Here is an 18,421-nt window from a genome sequence, read left to right as displayed (position 1 = left end):
CAGTCAACCCTCAGAGGAACAGCCTATCCATGAGCTTTAGAACCTGTGTGGTTGTACAAGCCTTGTTCAGAGAAGTGAACTAGTAATAGACTCAGTTTTGCTTCCAGTTCTGGAGTTACTATGACCCCAACAAGCCTTGCCATCTTTCTGTTTCTTCCATGTATTATATTACTTATTATTATATTCTAACATCACAAGATCTTATCCTATTGTTGTTGGGATACTTTTGTTACATACCTAATTCATTCTTTCCACTTCTTCACCCTGCCCATTCTGAGTCTGCATGGCATAAGAATCTTGTTAATTATGTTACTTTGCAGTGACATAACTTTTTTTTAAAGATCACATGCCCACAGTGATTCTTGAAAATCACTGTCACCTGCTTTGGGTACCAGGCATTATTGACCGGGTAAAGGCCACATAGACCTTGACACTGCATCCTTCTAACATAAATTCAGTGTCCGTCTACACACCTTCTTCTGTAATTGCTGTTATACAGCATCCTGGTCTATTCAGTAGCACTAAGAGATGGAGGTGGGAAGCTATAGGCACATTGCAACTTCATTAATGCTCTGAACAGTCCTGTTTTGATCTATTGACACACCACCTATCCCCCTCATAAATGATTTCACAGCATAAACTGAGTGCAGACTACTGGACTGCTGAGATGATTACTTGTTATCTTTCTTATTTTTTTACCTTTCAATCAGGGAACCTGCTCACAGAACCAGTGCTCTGAACCCGACCCCTCACTCTAACCTCTCTGGACAGTGTGTGCCAAGAGCTGCACACCTGCCTCTGAGTGGGGACCCTAAATCAGCCAACAGGGAAGTGCCAAGGTGGGGATTTTTTGTCCAGGCAAGGTTTTAGCTTCACTTCAGATGCACAGCCAGGCACTTCCACCTGAATCAACATGCAAGTCACTTCTTTTGGAACTAGAGTACAGCTTGTTTTTTTAATCAGTGTGCAACCCAAGTGTTATTAGAGCCTTCTTTGTTAGGTAACACGGTAGATAATAAAAAGTGCTTCCAGTGATGACAGAATACTTCAAGCCCAGAACTCTCACATTTTGAATTAGTACCTGAACACAGCTGAAGACTCAGGCTTTATTTCTTGTCTAACGGCAGTCTAGTAACTGATCGCTGTGACATTGCCTTAGCAGAAGCAGCTGAGAGGTCGTGTTTATAGAGGTAAACCAAACCAAAGCCCAGGCACGGCCCTGTGCTGGCACTCGATGATCACCCACACTCTCTGGCTGCCATCACAGGCCCTGGCACGGCTTTGGCCGTGTCTCCCCAGCACAACGCCCCGCTGGGGGCAGGGGTGACTGCACCAACACTGTTCCAGCAAGTGTCCTCTATCTGGAAAGGCATGAGCATCCTGGGTGAACTCCCAGCCCGCCGAACTAACGCGGAGCGATGAGACGGAGAGGGGAGGACAAACACCGCCCGCTCCCCCGCCGCTGTTCAGGGCCGGTGGCCGCCGCTGTGCACAGCCCTTCCGGGGGGGAGACCCGCGAACCAAGCTGCTGAGATCCCGGTGATTCTCTACAGGAGCAGCATCTCCACACCGCAAGCCGGGAATTCTGCCACCTCACGCCGCCTGGGCCCGCAAATAAGCAAGTGGCGGCGAAGGCTTGCAGCAACAGCGAGAAACAGACCGGAATAACCTTTTCTTGCCCCTCCTTCGCTCCCTGCCACAGGAAGCGCATCCCCAAGAAAGGCTGAGGGCAGCTCCTGCCGCCCGACCCGCTGGCATTGCGCATGTGCAAACCCTGCCCCCCGTGCCAGGACTCTCAATGTCCGCTCGTGCTTCGCAGTAGTAGAAATTGGGCGTGCTTCCAGGACACGCGGCTATCGCTCTGCCCTTCTTCCGGGTCTGGCTTCACCTCAGCGTGGGCGGGGCGAGCACCTTCGCGGGTCGCGATCAGCGCGGGTCTCGCGAGAGCTCTCCCTTTTCCCGGCCGGCGCGGAGCGAGGTGGGTGCCCGGGCTGGGGCTGCCGTTCCGTCCCCGGGGCTGCGACGATACCTTGCCGGGCACGGAGCGGAGCCGCCTGCGACACCCCCGCGGGGGGATGTGCCCGATTACCGCCTTGTCGGGGCCCGATGGTCGCCGGGGCGCCCGGCGCCGGGGTGGGGGCCGGCGGGGTTTCCCTCCGCCCTCCCCCGTTGGCGACCCGGGGGAGGCGGGAGGAGGGGGCTGGAGCTGGGAGCGGGGCCCGGGAGCGCCGCCCGAGCGCCCGCTGGGGACACGTGGGGCTCCGGGAGCGGCGGGGCCGCCTCCCTTGGGCTCCCGGGGCCTCGGAGCGGGCCCGTGGTGGGCAGGGCCCAGCTACCGGGACGGTGTTCCTGTGTCGTGGTGGCACCGCCTGGAGCGGTGTGCTGGGGCTGGCGTGGGACCTGGAGCACTTTACCTTCGCTCTGGAGCGTCTGACTGCGCAGCGGGATTGCAGAGTCCTGGCTGTAGCAGGTGACATGTGCCCGGTCACAGCCGAGGTGTACTTTTGCGTTGCAGAAAGGCCATGTTCAGCTCTAGCGCCAAGATTGTGAAGCCTAATGGCGAGAAGCCAGATGAGTTCGAGTCTGGTATATCCCAGGTATGTGTGTGGCTTTTCCTTCTGTGGTTTGGTAACTTACTGCAAGTTACGGAGACTTGTAGTGATAGTTGGAGTGTTGTGATAGTTGTCCAGAGCCTAAACTGTGAGGTTGAGGCTGTCTAAATGTGTTCTCTTTCCTAGTTTTACTTGGGAAATGGGCCGGTTAGCCTCTGTTCCCAACAACTGAACTTGTTGCATGTCAGTGTGACTTACAGGAAGTTAAGTCTTTGATATTGACTGTGGTAAAAAGTTCATAGCTGCTCCCTGGCACTGTGGACAGGTTTCAGGCTCAAGGGTTCTTATGAATTAAAACATATGCAATGGATTATTTTGCAACTTCACTTTTCTAGGCTCTGCTGGAGTTGGAAATGAACTCCGACTTAAAAGCTCAGCTGCGGGAGTTGAACATCACAGCAGCTAAGGTAGGTTGGACTTCTCCACAGAGACCTGCATAGGGACTTGCTCTGTGTATGTTTAATTTTTGTAAATGCTAACGTAGTAGATGAATGTTTTCAGCCCTTTCTTATGCCCTGTGGTGGTTTTATTGTCTGCTGCTGTGGCTTACCGTCTTTTGGTACTTGTTGTTAGTGTATAGAATTCTGTAATAGTGTTTTTCTTGGTAACTAGTCTGAAAAGTCATTATAAAATCTCAAGTAGCAGTTCAGCATGTTAAATAAAAGTGTTTGAAAATGGTTGTTCTGCTTGCTGTCTCTGCAGACTGGGTTTGGGGTCTGAAACTGATTTTTTGCATGTGGATATTGGCTGGAAATGTAGGTGTTGTAGAAACTTCATCAGGAACATCAACTCTCATACTCTGTAAAATCAATTTGTTGTGAATTCATTATGCACCAAGTAATAGATGGTAGGTGGATTAGTGTGATAGTCTGACTTGATCATGTAGGTTAGCGTTCTTGTACACTTCAGTTTTAGTTCATGCAGGTAACTGAAACTTAAAGGAAGAAAAGGGAAAAAGACAATTAGTGGAAAAGGAAGAAGAAAATTAGTGTTAGTCAGCCTGGGAGACTGGATGGCATCAATGAAGCTGGTCACTGCAGTCAGAAACTTAAATAAGCTGCTTTTGGTTCTTGCCCTGGCCCACCAGTACAGACACTGGGGCATGGCTGCTTAGAGTGTAGTTAAAGAATCTGGCAGTGCAGAAAGCAGCTTGGGGTACGAGTTCAGGGGCCTTGCCTTCAGAAGAACCACATCCCTGCTGATTGAAGTACAGCAATGTGAGCTGTCCTCAGGGAGGGGCTTTCAGAAGTGTTTCTGTTGTTTATTTAGGTGCTTGATTTTATTTGTAAGAAATCTTCTGTGGGCATCTGAATTGGCTTATGTGGGAATGTAGCTGGTGAAAAACAATCCATCTTTCCATTCTGTTGGAGAATGAGGATGTCTCTGCAGCCAGGTTTGTGGGGAAAAATGCTTTGTAAGCTATACAAACTTAAAGTTTGATCAATTGTTGGAGAATAAACCAGGGGAAAGGTAAAGTGTTGTAATCCTGCTGGCATTTGGAGGAGAAAGAAATGTTTTGATTGAGTAGTGATGCAGGCATTGGCAAGTGGTGGACAGGTGATTTCCATGAAGCAGTAGCTCAAAAATATGAGATTTGTTAAATTAAGCTTTGTCTGCAGTCTGCTTTAGAGGCAAGTAATTTTTGAAGCTTTTTTATCTCCATGTAAGCTCTATTGCAGATGTGATTGTAAGCATTCAGTATAGTTATTTTGGCATCTGAGTTTCATATTGAAAAAAAATGAGCTTTGCTGTTCAGAGGATGTGACTGAAAGGAGTGGCGGGATTTATTGCCCAATCACTCCTTTACAGCAAAACAAGGGCTCTGATAAAGGTTTTTCTATTCAGTGTTTTGTCTTAAATGCATTAGGGCAGTACTGCTGTGGGATGTGCTCCCCACCCCAGAAAGCCATAAGCAAGACTATCAAATAGCTGTGCTCAGAGGATTCACCATCAAAGCAAACATTACTTCTCGGCCCCCAGGTAACATTGTACTTCTGTTTCAGGAAATTGAAGTGGGTGGTGGCAGAAAAGCCATCATTATCTTCGTACCAGTTCCTCAGCTGAAGTCCTTCCAGAAGATTCAGGTGCGGCTAGTTCGTGAGCTGGAGAAGAAATTTAGTGGAAAACATGTGGTGTTCATTGCTCAGGTAAAACATTTTAGAATCATAAAAATGTTGATTTGAAGGGATCTGTGGAGGTGATCTAGTCCAGCCTCGTGCATGAGCTGGGATTGCTGCCAGCATTGGATCAGGTCGCCATGGTTTTGTCTGAGTCTTGAAAACATCCAAGATTCCACAGCTTCTCTGGATAACCTGTTCCAGTGCTACCTTACCCTTCTGTCTTGCCCATTCAAGGTAACAGTGATACAATGCATATTTTTGTTTCAGCAGGAAATGTTATGAATGTCCTGTAGATGTTGGGTAAAATGATTTCAGCTGGCAGCTGAGGCTGTGTAAACTTGGTGAGATGTGAAGCTTTTTCACGGGGATAGAACTTTCTTGTTCTGACCTCTCTTACTCCAGAGGTTTGAGAAGCAGAGCTTGAAAGTAAATGGGAGCAAATATTAATAGGTTCTTTACTAAACTTACATAATCTAAGCACTCAAAATTCAAGTTAATAGGAGAGGAAGAAAAAAGCTGACTCAAGTTCTAAATCTATGGAGGAACTAAGGTGTGAAAAGGTGATGGAGGGCTCTCTGGGCAGTACTGAGAGGCTGACAAACTGGAGAGCTGTCTGCAGAGTGGACAAGCTGTTATTAGTGAAAAATACTTATTAATATAATTTTAAAAGCCAGAGCACCTTACCCTGAATCTTCATGTGACCAAGAAGGTTTATTTTAATGAGGTGCCTCTAGCTTACAAGGAATTCTCAAGCACATAGATAAAGTCACTTCAGTAATATGCGTTTTAGGGGGACCAGGTGCAGTTCTTCTGCTATAGGTGAAATGTTCTTGATTATGACATGACCCAGTTTGGATTATGGTAACCCCATCATGAATACAGTCACGGAGAAGCTGTGGTGTGATGGTTGAAAATACTTCAGGTGGCTACAGTTGCATGTAAAACTCAATGTTTTAAAACATCTACCCTTGGAGTAGGGAAGTAGAAAATAAGTGTTACTGATCTTAGGTGCTATAAATTCCTTTGGAGCCTACTTTTGGAACAGGTTACATTTTAGCCAGAGTTTAATCTGAATTGTGTAATACATCTCGTTATTCAAACTAATGTCACCTAGCTGTCTGTGGGACTGAGCTCACTACACTGGGTTGCACCAGAGGCTCAGTCTCACAGAAATTGTAAAATTCTGTGGAATTCCTGTTCCCAGGGAAGTGTGTCCACATTGCTAATGAGACCCAGTAAACTACTGTGGTTGTATTTATGGGAAGAGGGGAATGAAGTACAAAACTATTTCAGTGCACTGAATACAAGATTAGTAATTGCAAAATAAAGAAATACAACGCTTCAGCTTCTGCAAGTAACCTGAGGTTCTAACGGTGATGTACCTTTGAGTATCCTTAACTCTCCCTTTTTGATTTTTCATGCATTTTCTAGTTGAGGAGAGAAGGTACATGTATTGATGTTTTTGGGTATATTGCAACCACTAGATACTGAGAAATCCCTTTGTTGTTGTTTTATTTTCCTTAACAGAGAAGGATTCTGCCTAAGCCAACAAGAAAAAGCCGCACAAAAAACAAGCAAAAGCGTCCCAGGAGGTTAGTAAATAATACTGATTCAGTATGACAGCCTTCTTTTGTAACTGGTAGTTTAGTCAAATAATGGTTAGTTGAGATTTTGAGAAGTAATTCAAGTGTTTAAGTGGTCTTGTCCTTTCTCCTACTGCTTGAAGTAGTGTCTGCCATTTGGCTGCCAAAGTGTGCAGTAGAAAGCTCATCTTTGGGTACTGTGTTGCATTTCTTAGCACTCCATCTGTATTTCCAGCTACAGCTGTAGCTAATTTTTTAGCCAGCAGTGCTGGCTTAAGAAACCCCAATTTGCTGTCTGTTATCACAGTGTGCTGACAACAATTATTTTTTTCTAAGTTGTAGGAAGAGCCACTTCCACTTCACATGTTAAACTGTACAGAAGTCAAGGCTGGCACACTGAAGGGGATGCATTGAGGGAGAGAGTGGCTGAGGAGGGGTATAGGTATGAGTACTAGTCCCTCTGGGTATGAATTTATTAGCAATAGTATAGTCATTTGTGTTAAATGGCCTCCCTTGCTCTTATCTAGTCTCTTGATTGCTAGACATGCAACACTGCTATGTCTCTCTGGATGTCAGTGCCTCATTTATGCTGTTCTACATCTTGCTGTATCATTATGTAGTCTGTCTTAAAAGTTTATCCTCTTTATGAGATGTGGCATGTCCTGCAACTTCTCCCAGCCCCAGTATTATACCTCTGTCATATGTGTTACTGTGTTTTGCAATCTTTAGGCATAGATTTTAAAACTACAATTTCATAGTACTCATCTGCAGTCCTGCCTTTGGAGGACTCTGCCTGTGTTCTGTTAAAACTAGTATTGCACAGTGGCTGGAGAAGTTGGCATCTGTGTCTGTGATTAGCATCCTGCCAGTTTCTGCACAAGGGAAGGCAAGTGTGCAGGACTGTCCCTGTCTGGACCTGAGAGAGGTCAGGCTGGTAGTGTAAAACTGTTGCAAAGCATTGAAATGTGATTGATGTTGGTCTCCCTTGGCTATCTCAATATTCACAGGTTTCAAGTGCTGCTGTAGACACAGGTCTTAGTTACTAGTGGTACTGCCTTGAAACTGAAGATGGAGATGCTGGAAATCTTATTAGTCCTCCAGACTCATGCAAAATAGCTTGGGCTAATTTTTCATTTTGGCTCACTTCTGGGCAGTTCAAGAACACACATGTAGACATCAGTCTTCTAAGTGTGGACTAAACTTACCAGCTAGTCTTTTCCTATAATACATTGGAGTTCTAAACCGCTTGGCCTTAGGCAGATGAAGAAACCAGTGTTTTCAAAACCGGGTCTGCTATGAATATATTCTGTGTAGCTGAAGATATTCGCACACTTAAACTCTTCCAGTGAGTGTCTCTGGCAGAATTGCAGGTGGGACAGTTTGGCTCCAATTTAAATAAAATATTCCTTAAATAGGTAGAAATAGAAGAGTGTTTCAGGGCTGTTACAAAGCAATGTGTGATCTAAAAGGTCAGAAACCTGGCTACTTTTTCCCCTTGTCACTAAGTTCCTGCACTCACTGTAGAATTTGGCTTTTATTTTTGCATAACCTGTGATAGTGTGGTATTGTCACACTGTGGCATTAAGGAAAAAGATGTTACTGAATTTTCAGCTAAAGCATGCTTGCAAAAGGCTTGACAAACCAAGATTTTCAAGAGGATGTGTTTTAATGATACAAATGTGGCATTTCAGCCGTACGCTTACTGCAGTGCACGATGCTATCCTTGAAGACCTGGTCTTCCCAAGTGAAATTGTGGGCAAGAGAATCCGCGTAAAACTGGACGGCAGCAGGCTTATAAAAGTCCATCTGGACAAAGCACAGCAGAACAATGTTGAACACAAGGTAAGTGTAAAAACTTACTTTCTCATGCGGGTCAGGATGGCATTCTGACATCACTAAGAGACTGCTTAGCGATACAGCAAAAGAGTCCCTTTTGGCTTTTGGCAGTAGAGATGCTTCTGTTTGTATCTCAAATAGGGTGCTGAAGATGAGGCAAGATATTGTTTAACTAAAGCTCTAGTTCAGCTTGCTAAAACCTCTGGATTGTGAAGTAGCTGTATTGGTTCCTTTCTTGGGAACAAACTGTGTTTTGTTGGGGGTTTTGTATGTTTGGGAGTCAGTTGGGTTGTTTGTTTTGTTTAGTTGGTTTTATTATTTTTCAAGTGAAGCACTTAGTTTTGACCTTAAACAGATGTGCTCAATAGAGCCTGCACTTTGCCTGGATTTTTTCTGGAGGGGTGTGTTTGGGCCTGCTCAGCTCTCAGGGTCTCCCATGGTTGTAAATCAAAGTGTTTCCAAATACTCTTCAGAAAATGTATCTTCTGTGTAAATGCTCACCACCTTCATCTAGAAGAAAATTAGCCTCAGAGCTCATGTCAGAGTGAAGATGAAGTGGCAAATAGTAGAGTATCTTAAGTATGTTAACTTAGAGTTACTTTTTTACACAGCATGTATAAACAAGATTATTTTTCTTCACAGGTGGAAACATTTTCTGGTGTCTACAAGAAGCTCACAGGCAAAGATGTGGTGTTTGAATTTCCAGAATTCCAGCTGTAAAGTGCAAAAAATGGCTGAATAAACAACTGTTCATATAACAGAGTAATTTCATTTAAATTTTGAATTCCATAAACACAGATGGGGATTAACTGGTTCATGGGACTTCTCTACTGTCTGGAGAGTGACACTTGTGTATCCAATATTAAGTCCACCAGCATTTTAACGGTAGCCCTCTTAGGTTGTTCTTGGCACTGTTGCAGCACAACTCTGGACAAAAGAGTCCAGAGTCTGCAATAAGAATTGGCAATGAAAAACCTAAGTATTCTGAGTCTCACCTTTTGGGGAGAATGTGGAGAATTACTGTAGAGCAGTGGAACTGCTGAGTTTTGCACACGAGAATACCAGTTGGAGACCTACATGTTCCTGACACAGGAAGAACTCTACATAGCAGGTGATGTGTGACTTCTGAAATATGAAGCAATGACATCTGAATAAGGGGTTTGAATTCTTAGGAAATATGTTGGAGAAGGTATAGGTTGAATTTGAGGTAACTTAAATTGCTCTAAGTGGCAAAATTGCCTTCCAGTTCTTACCTAAAAGCAGGTCCTGTACCTTCCGAACTATATCAGAAGGAAATGGGGAGAAATTTTCACTTCTGAGTGCTTGACTACGTTACTGGATATAAACTACAATTTTTTAGCTATTAATCTTGCTTTCAGAAATGTTTGGGATTTTTTTTTTTAAGTGATGTTTTAACATGGTTCAGTACATGCTTGGTGGTACAGAGAGAGGTGGGGAAGGACTATGTTTTGGCATCCAACGGCTGAGTGGTAGTGTCCCATTTTTACTTCAGTATCTTTGTTTAGAATCACTTTACACAAGCTCAGAGGGGAGCATGGAGTTGGGCATGTAAAGTTCTGAGCAAATTACATGAATTATTCCTAATAGCCTGTTCAGTACAGCCAGTGTTTAACACAGTAAAAGACAACTAGTTATGGAGTCAGTCTATTTGGTGGAGAGCTGAGTTGGGAAGAAGTTGTGTAATAGGAGCTCTTAATAACTTACATTTTCCTACCTGAGAGTAGATGGAGGACAAGTACCACATACTTGAGGGTCTTTGTATCTTTACTTCCTTTTCCCATTTACTGTGGTTTTGGTTGCTTCCCATTTGACACTTCTTCTTCAGCTGTGGAGAGATAAAAGGTTAAAACAAGTTCTGTGTTGCTTTTGCATTAAAAAAGTCAAGACTAACACAAGTTATGGCATGACTTAGTAGGGCAGGACAGATAGCTGTGTGCTGTTAACTTTTGGTTCAGAGAATGCAAAGGGAAGGAAAATATGTGCCCTGATGCAATTAGTAGGTAATTTCCTGCTACTTGCTGACAAGGCTTGAATGTTTGCACAAAAAGCAGGCTGTATCTTTGAAGAAGTTGCCTTGCCTTAAAGCCTTTTCCTACCTCCTTTTCAAACTTCTGTCTCTGGAGGATAATTTAATTCCTTCTTTATTCCTTGACTATTTATTGTTTGTCTTGGGTGATTCAGCAGAAGTGAATTCATCAGCTTCCCTTGGAATTAGATGAGGGGATTTATAGGTATAGAAGAACCGCAAATCCTGTCTCCTTTTGTGGAGAATAATTGTAAAAGATCTTCCACTAGAAGTGCCAGAACTTTTGAATTTTAAGTTTTCATTGCTAAAATGGGTATTTCTTAGGTTGGAAATGCCACCCCCTCCAGTCCTCCCAAAATAATTCCAGTTTTGAGTCAGACACATTACTAAGCTTCCTGCTACAACAGTCACAGATGGCAGCCTGTGCAAATAGATCTTTGCTGGTGTGGGTTGGAAGAAGCAGTCTGGGGAGTATTTGGAGGCTTACCAGATGTTAACTATCTTTAGTTAGAGGTTGGTGAGTCTACTGGGACTGTGTAACCTCTGCAAGAAGAGGTGATCCTCAGCAGGCTTCAGTAGACAGCATTTCCTATTTCATGGTGAAATGTAACTCCGATTTGATCTCTTCATCATAATAAAAATATCATTAGATTTTCTTTTGAAGTACTGGGAGGGAGTAGGTGGGGGAGGAGAAATCTAGTAAACTGAATGTAAAGATTGCAGATGTTCCCAGGCATTGCCAGCTGGCTATAGATTTTTCTTGGCTCTTGTTGCAAGCCCTTTTGAACTATATGAAATGCAAAGGCCCATGATGGCCCCATAAGCAAATTCTTCGAGTGAAAGGATAACACTGTCAAAGCCCTTTATGGTTTTTACATCAACTAAGCTACAAGTAAAGGTGGATATTTGTGGCATAAAAACACAAGGCTGTGTGCTTTGCAAAAGACTTTAGTCCTAGTTTACCTTCATTCACAGACTCCCTCGTGTGTTTGTGTCAGTGATCCAGTCAGACAATTCCCTCTGTCCCTTGACAAGCATATCAAGTGCATGCCTGCAGTCTGGAAAGTCAGTTGATACCATCTGGTCAAGTGCTAATGAGGCTGCTGGAATGCTGGTGTCAAATGGTACCTTAACCTAAGCAGATTCCATGTGAGATGATGGACTGGCACAGTTGAACTCTGAACTGTGTGATTCCTCACTGAGTTTTGTCAGCTGGTCTGGGTGAAAATGGGGGGCATTCTGTACTAAGACCCTGCGCAGCAGTAGTATGTGGGTGGTATCAATGTGAAGAGACAGCCATATATTGAAGAGTATGAAAAGACCAGTTCTTTCCTGTAGGAGCCCCAAATGAGAAGCAAGGAAAGGCTTTGCATCTGTTAATGCTCTTGAACCTTCCACCTGATATTAGAGCTTTAGTTGTTTATTTCATATGCAGCCTTTCACAAATGTCTTCAAATATTTTTTTGTCTATGTGGAAGCAGCGTGTCACAATTCTAGTGTGGCAGAACTTGCTCGAAGTTTTGGGTGGTAAATGCTTAACCTATCTTGTATTAATATGGTAATATATGATAACATCATGTTTGAGTAGCCCCTCTTGAATGTAGGTGGGAACAACTGGTGAGTTTTAGTGTAGTGATACTCCAAGTAGTGTGTGAAGGAAGTCCTATCACTCCTGCATTGTGGACTGAAATAATCTATTTCCTATGCTTTTGTTTTTTTCTGAATTTTTTAAGTGGGAGTCCTGAGTTTGATTCTTGGTTACATTTGAAAGTCAGAGCAATGCCCAAAGCTAGGCCTTTTCTACTTTATGGGATGTGCTATCTCGGCCACTAGAAGTGTATCAGAATGACAGAGATAAAGATACTGATTACAGAAAGTCATGAAGCCTCACAGAAAGAAGACTGGTGGTCAAGCTGTGGGAATGTGAGTTTTCCTCTCCTCCATAGGGCTCTGACTGCAACATTGATCAGTGCCATTGCTTGACTGCTTTTTAACGAAGTGACTTTGCTCTGCCCTTTGCTCCCTACCTTAAGAGTGCTCCTGTGAAAAACCTGCCTTCTGCTGAGAGCAAGAGAAAAGTGACATGAAATCTCTTTGTACTAGTGCTCTGTTCCCTGCAGACAGCAACAGGTAAAGGATCTTATTTATGTCTTGCCATCAAGAGGATAAAGTTTGTTGAATTTGTTACAGTCTGTGAGTTCAGGTATCCTCTCCTCTACCTTCCAGTTACTGTTACTCTTTCTTGTTTTCAGGAAAATCATTCTTATCGTAACAACAGGCACTTACTACTAGCTGTTGCTACCTGATGAATAGCTATCGTTTTTCATTATTGGATATCAAGTTAACGCGTCTGGCTCAGTTGTGTTCTGCCCCTGGAGCAGCAAAGATAGAATTAAATCCAAGCAGCGAAGAGAATTTCAGTTTCAGAGAAGAGGACTAACAGAAAAAGCACTACTGCTGCAGTGAATGCTGCTTATAAATTTTGTGCCAAAAAAAGTTAGTGCAACATCACTAATGAAGTTGAAGGCCAGATTTTACACAGCTGCAAATAAAATTAATGCTATGTTTTGCTGTGTCTGCACTGATCTTTCCCACTATACATCTCACGTATGGCACAAGGGAAATGGTAAGGATAGCTGCTGGTGTCTACCTGCCCACAGGGGTGTTGGGGCTGTGCTAAGGAAAGTGATTTGGATGGATATCTTCATAGGGATAGATCTACAGACTGGTTTTTACCAGACATATCTTAATGTTTATTAAAGTTTCCTATTTGCATGGCTAAGCAGTTACTGTTATGTGAAGCCACAGAGAATGGGACACATCATTACTTGTCTCGAGAGCGGAGGAGGGGTTCCACTCAGCATGCCTGTGTGCAGGTCTGTACCGTGGAGAAGTCCTGCATCTCCTTGCCTCTTCTGGGAGTATTTTGGGAGTGCCCTGAGAGGCTTACTAAGGGCTGTTTAGTGAGGCAGCCCTTACTTTCAAGAGCCAGAACAACCTTTGTGATGGCCTGCAATAAACTGAGCTCAAGCAATTGAATTCAGATATTGATTTATTAAGGAGTTTGGGCATTGGAAATTTTCATCCCTTGGGAATATCTGACTGGGAATGTTGCTGATACTATTGGATGCTTTGCTAAACCCAAGGGAGAATCAGGTGTGGCTTGAACACTTACTGGTGAAGACTGAGGCAAAAAAGTTGTTGAGTACCTTGGGCTTCTCCATGGCCCAGGGAAGCAGGTATCCTGTTTCCTTGCCAAGGAGGACCCACATTTTCCTTTTATCACTGATGTACCTAAAGAAGGTTTTCTTGTTGCCTTTGACATCTCTGGCCAGATTTTAATTTTTAATTCCCTCAGGGCTTTAGCTTTCCTAACGTGACCCCTGGTTACTCAGACAATCTCTCAGTATTCTTTCCAGGCTACCTGTCCTTGCTTCCACTCTGTGTAGGCTTCCTTTTTATATTTCAGTTTGTCCAGGAGTTTGTTGCTCATCTGTGCAGGCTAGTATACCATAGCCTCTGGAGGCTGTCCCTCTTCATCCAGCAAGGGCAGCTGAAAGTCTTGTGAATCAGGTCTTAGGTGCTACAGTGTCTCAGGCAGGTATGTTAACATAATAAAGAACTTTAGCTTAATTGCCAACAGCTACTGCAACCTGCTGATGGCCTGAGCTGCTCCCATTTGGTCCATGCATCAGAACCCCAGTTTGCACAGAGTAGCCTGATTTAGATGATGTAGCAATATGGCTACAGAGCTTCCACTTGGTTTTCAAGGTGGGCAAAAGTTATTTATGCCCTTCTGTATAGGGACTATGCCTTTTTCTCTCTTATGTGAAAGAAAACTATGTACTTACTTATTTTTCCCTTTCCTAGAGAAAGCACTTCTGCTGCATTTATAGCGTTTGCCCTTTCCTTTTGAATTCTGTTAATTTATGTTTGTTTTCACTTCTCCGTCCCCAGTGTTGAATCCTACCTTTTCTACTAACTTTTCCTGAATGGCTCTGTTTCTCCCTTGAATTCTTTTTCTGGCCTCAAAGTTATTTGCATGTGTTTACAGGGAGAGTAGATATGTATGTAAATGGAGTTGTCTTTGCCATGGTAATATGATCTTCAAAGGCTTGAACTGCAGTCACTTTGCTGCATTCTTTACATAAAATGTTTGTCTTGGCAAGTTGCTGCCAACAGAGTGCTGCAAGGGCCCAATCCTGCAAATTGCCTTCTGCTCCCACTGAACTCATGGGGCTTATATGCAAAAAAAAAATCCCCAAACTTTCAAATTAGAGTTGTGTGTTCTTTTTGCAGTTATGTTCATGTTCTACCATTTTGTCCTTTCTTTACTGATGTGATCTGGAAGTGATCATTAGTTCTTACCTTTTTATGACCATTTGGTGTGTGTTAAAATACAAGAGTCTGTAGCAATGGAGGAGGGTACCTAGGTTCCAATCCAACATGGAAACGGTGGTTTAGGAGAGGTCTGCCTTTATGAAGGTAGTCCACAGGGAGTCCTGAGTATGAGGCATCACTACCTCTTTTTGTACCTGTTTTTTGTCTTCACCAGCAAAGCTGGTCAGTGTATGCTTTGCTGTGGGCTGCAAAATCATGAGCTGTGGTGGGTAAGGAAGTTGCACACCCCAGGGCTGGGGAGAGAGGATACATAATCACATGAGCAAAGCAGGAAAAGAGTGCATCAGTACCATGTGTCATCAGCTTGTATTACAAGCCTCCCCACAAAATTCTCAGTGGAGCAGACCTATGCCTTCCACCAGAGTGGATCTGAGAGGTGATAAGGTGAACACACACGTGATTCTACTGCAGCATCCTCAAGTCTCTCAGTCTAGAACCTTTTCTGCGTTCTAATACTTTCCTGATCTTGGGACTGTGGAATACGGAAAAGAACCTCCTGCTACTGCCCTTAGGTCCCATCCTGTTCTTCCAGTAAGAGGTCACATATTGGGAGTTACCCAGGTTCTCAGCCCTCTGGGTGCTTGCTTACAGCATGACCCCTCAAACCTTAGCTGGAAAAACTGCGAGGGAGGAATAGTGGCATAGGGTGGAGACAGATAATTCACAAGCCTTTTTTATAGCTATCAGAGCTACTGTCTTACAAATATAGCAGCTATTCATTAGGGAGTATTAATTGGTATAGTCATAAGTGCTACTCTCTATTTGCTCTGGAAACTGAGAAGCGATTTATATCTGTTGAAGTATAAACTTCTGTAACAGTGGGGGGTGTTCTCAAAATCCCACTTACCACAGGCAGCTGGCCCCAGTTTTTTTCCTGCTTGAACATATGTGGAGTACTGTGGTTTACCCAGGGCTCAAACTAGTCTAGCTGTTTAAGGTAAAAATCAGAATTGTTTATGTAGAAGCTATTTTTGATATCACAAAAGTGATATCAAAAGGTGTTTCAAAAAGAAATAATTCGTGAAGATGCCTTCCATGTGGGTAATTTAGCACTTACGTTGTTGTGGAGTGTTGACATGTGGCTCTGAAATAGCTGCATGTTTTACTCAAGTCAAGAATGCTGCAGCCAATTGCAAGAATAGGGAGAATTTCAGTAGGAAACTGTGTTAATTATCCATGCAAGATGTTCACACTTGCTGCTGTGTTTCATATGTTTTCATATCTGCTGAAGTAAAGCAAGAAAAGTGTTGTGCTGGGGCAGTGTGCATGCATGGCTTAGAGCTGAATAGATGTAAATGGTTAAAAAGGGGTTCTCTGCTAGAGAGGAGGAGGGGAAAGTAAGAGTGCATTCCCAAAAAAGTACATTCCCAAAATAAAAAGCTTACATCATGGACCTCTTCAGTTTTCCCACACTTCTTTCCTAATTATTGTCCTGCAGGACAGCTGATCTATTTCAAACAGGAAGCTGTTTACAGATAACACTTGCAACTGTTTTGTCTGATTTGTTGAACTGTCGAAAAGCAAAAGACAACCTCTTTTCAAATTAAAAACTGTCAGACTTCTGTAAACAGCAGCAATGAGGTTCATCTGTGCAGTGTCCCTGCAGGCACAGAGCGTTTTGCAGTTCCCATTTTCTCAGCAGCCATAAGGTAAGAGACTTTTATGCTTTAATTCTGTAGAAGCAAGTAGAGGAAAAAGTCTGTGTTTCTTAGGAGGCCTCCTCGTATAAGACAAAATATAATTGACGATCCCCAAATAGTAAGGGAAGGTAAGGAAAAAAAGAGCTTGGTATCTATTGGGTAACACTGGACCTTTCTATTGTGAAGCACGCATGTGGGTTAAATCACTGAATTCCTGTTTTATTTAGGGGAGGTTGTATTTAAAATGTACAAATGCCATTGGAAGAGCTCACTTTCCTTTTAGCAGGGAAGGACAAAACAGTATATGAATTTTAACTTTTTCTACAATTGAAAGTTATTTTAGTTCATTAATGGGTTGTAATTCCTGGTAACAGATATAGGCAGTTGTCTGTTTTCTGCTTTAAAAAGTGATCTTTTAATACAGCTGCAAAGCAGGGAATGAAGGCTGGCATTGCAGAAGTGAAACATATGACAGAAGGTCCAGTAAGAGCTGGAATTACACCACTGGATAATTAGGAACAATCTCAATGAAAACCAAATCATGTTGGAAATAGTACTATGCAGAAATGCTTAATGAGATATAAGGATGTATAAAGATAAAAAATCTTGTTCTAAATGAGCAGGAATATGAGAATAAACCATACTTCAGTAAGCAGAAGGGCACGTATGTCTGCTTTTCAGTTATGAGCTATGAAAAATTGAGATTCATAAGGGATTTGCGAGTTTCCATTCTGACCTCTGTGCGTACATACATACGTGCTCAGTATAGGCAGTGAAATTCTGAAGAGGGATTGTTTTCTAGCAAAATCAAATAGATGTGGAGAATCTTACGCAACTTTACTTGCCATATAATGAAACAGAACAACTGGACTGGAAATACTACAACTTTGACCCTTGGGTATTGAAAGATTTTTAAAATATGGCAAATGTAAAAACTGTTGCCCTATGTTTTCTTCTCTGTAGCTGAGATCTTTTATATTTCATATCTATATGATCATTTACATGATCACAAACATTTAAAGCATTATAGTGATCAGAAACTACAATACAAACACTGATTTAAAGGTCTCACTTGTAACAATGATACTATCCCTAAAATTTTAGTATATTACTTATGCAGCATCAGTAAGGTATGCTGATGTTGTAGACAAGAAGTTAGACTTCCAAGCTGAGCATTCCTTTAAAAATGTTTGGACTGTCTTTCATAAAATTCTTAGATGTATCTGTTACAATGAAAGTATTGTTTGAATTAATATATGAAAGAAAATATGTAACTTAAATTCATAGTCAAAATGACATTTTAAACATGGCATAGTCGCAGAGTCAGCAGAGAATTGCAGTGTGGAAGCAGCAGAAATCTACTGTGTAATTTGTAACTGTACATCATGTTCAAGACTATTTTTTCTGATTACTTTTGAGTGATTTTACACTGTTTCTAAAGTTCTTATTTAGTCATCTTTAGGGCTGTCCAAAAACTTTTGAGCCAGAATCCTTTTGAAGTAGGAAGACTTTTGGCAAAGTAGCTTTTAAAGTCAAGTGTCAGTTCTCTGGGATAGTTTAGTTCTTTTGTCAAATTATTTTGGCTGAAACCCAGGAGAGTTTAGCCAAAAATATTCTCGTGGTTTCTCTGGGGAAGCGTAGTTTGTGCTTTGCACTGCATTTCACTACTGGCTGAACTTCACAGCTGAACCACACTTCCCATACAGCTGTGTGGTCAGGGTCTCGCTATTTTAATTTCCCTTGATGAAAGGAGTGTTAAGATGTATTTTGGAAAAGGTAGTCTAGTGAAAGAGCCACAGACTGGGCTCATAAGGCATCAGCTGGTCAATAACTAGTTGGCAGCTTCTTAAATTTCGACTCCTTCCTTCTGTTTTGCACGAGCCATCCTGTTTTTCAGCCGTGAGAGTAGGACCCTTCAAAACAGCGTGATATGTCAGTAGAAGGTTTAAAGCTTTTTGATGTTTTTATCCATGTAAACAACTGTACAAGGGAGAGAATATTTAATAATGTTTCTAAGGCTTTGTTAGTGTTTCTGCCAACTTTTGTGCTAAACGTGCTCCATTTTATATATTCAGAACTGAAAAGTGCAAGGGAGTATGGCTGAATTTTAAGATCTTTTGAGAACTCTGAAGTCAAGAGGCAAACAACCTAGTAGGAGCCTGAAACTTTAGAAAGAGGCGGT

The 18,421-nt window shown here is 42.6% G+C and overlaps 2 protein-coding genes across 6 annotated transcripts in view; both read left to right on the top strand.

Moving 5' to 3' along the window:
- The first annotated feature begins 1,849 nt into the window (after positions 1-1,849).
- Positions 1,850-8,913, top strand: RPS7 (ribosomal protein S7). Its single transcript, XM_027690383.1, has 7 exons — positions 1,850-1,978; positions 2,516-2,597; positions 2,948-3,019; positions 4,616-4,759; positions 6,260-6,324; positions 8,007-8,157; positions 8,794-8,913. The coding sequence occupies exons 2-7, from the start codon at positions 2,523-2,525 to the stop codon at positions 8,869-8,871; spliced, it is 585 nt and encodes a 194-aa protein (XP_027546184.1). The 5' UTR covers positions 1,850-1,978; positions 2,516-2,522; the 3' UTR covers positions 8,872-8,913.
- Positions 8,914-15,178: 6,265 nt separating this feature from the next.
- COLEC11 (collectin subfamily member 11) overlaps positions 15,179-18,421 on the top strand; it is a 38,629-nt gene continuing 35,386 nt past the window's right edge. For 3 of the 5 annotated variants that reach the window (XM_027690285.1, XM_027690286.1, XM_027690283.1), the window contains exon 1: positions 15,179-16,248. The gene's annotated coding sequence lies outside the window, so the exon portion shown is untranslated. The remainder of the gene's footprint in view (positions 16,249-18,421) is intronic. The other 2 variants (XM_027690282.1, XM_027690287.1) reach the window with 2 other exon arrangements.

Source organism: Neopelma chrysocephalum, unplaced genomic scaffold, assembly GCF_003984885.1.
Source record: "Neopelma chrysocephalum unplaced genomic scaffold, ASM398488v2 Primary Assembly neopelma1_80b, whole genome shotgun sequence".
Taxonomy (NCBI): Eukaryota; Metazoa; Chordata; class Aves; order Passeriformes; family Pipridae; genus Neopelma; species Neopelma chrysocephalum.
This window is presented reverse-complemented; position numbering and strand designations above follow the sequence as displayed.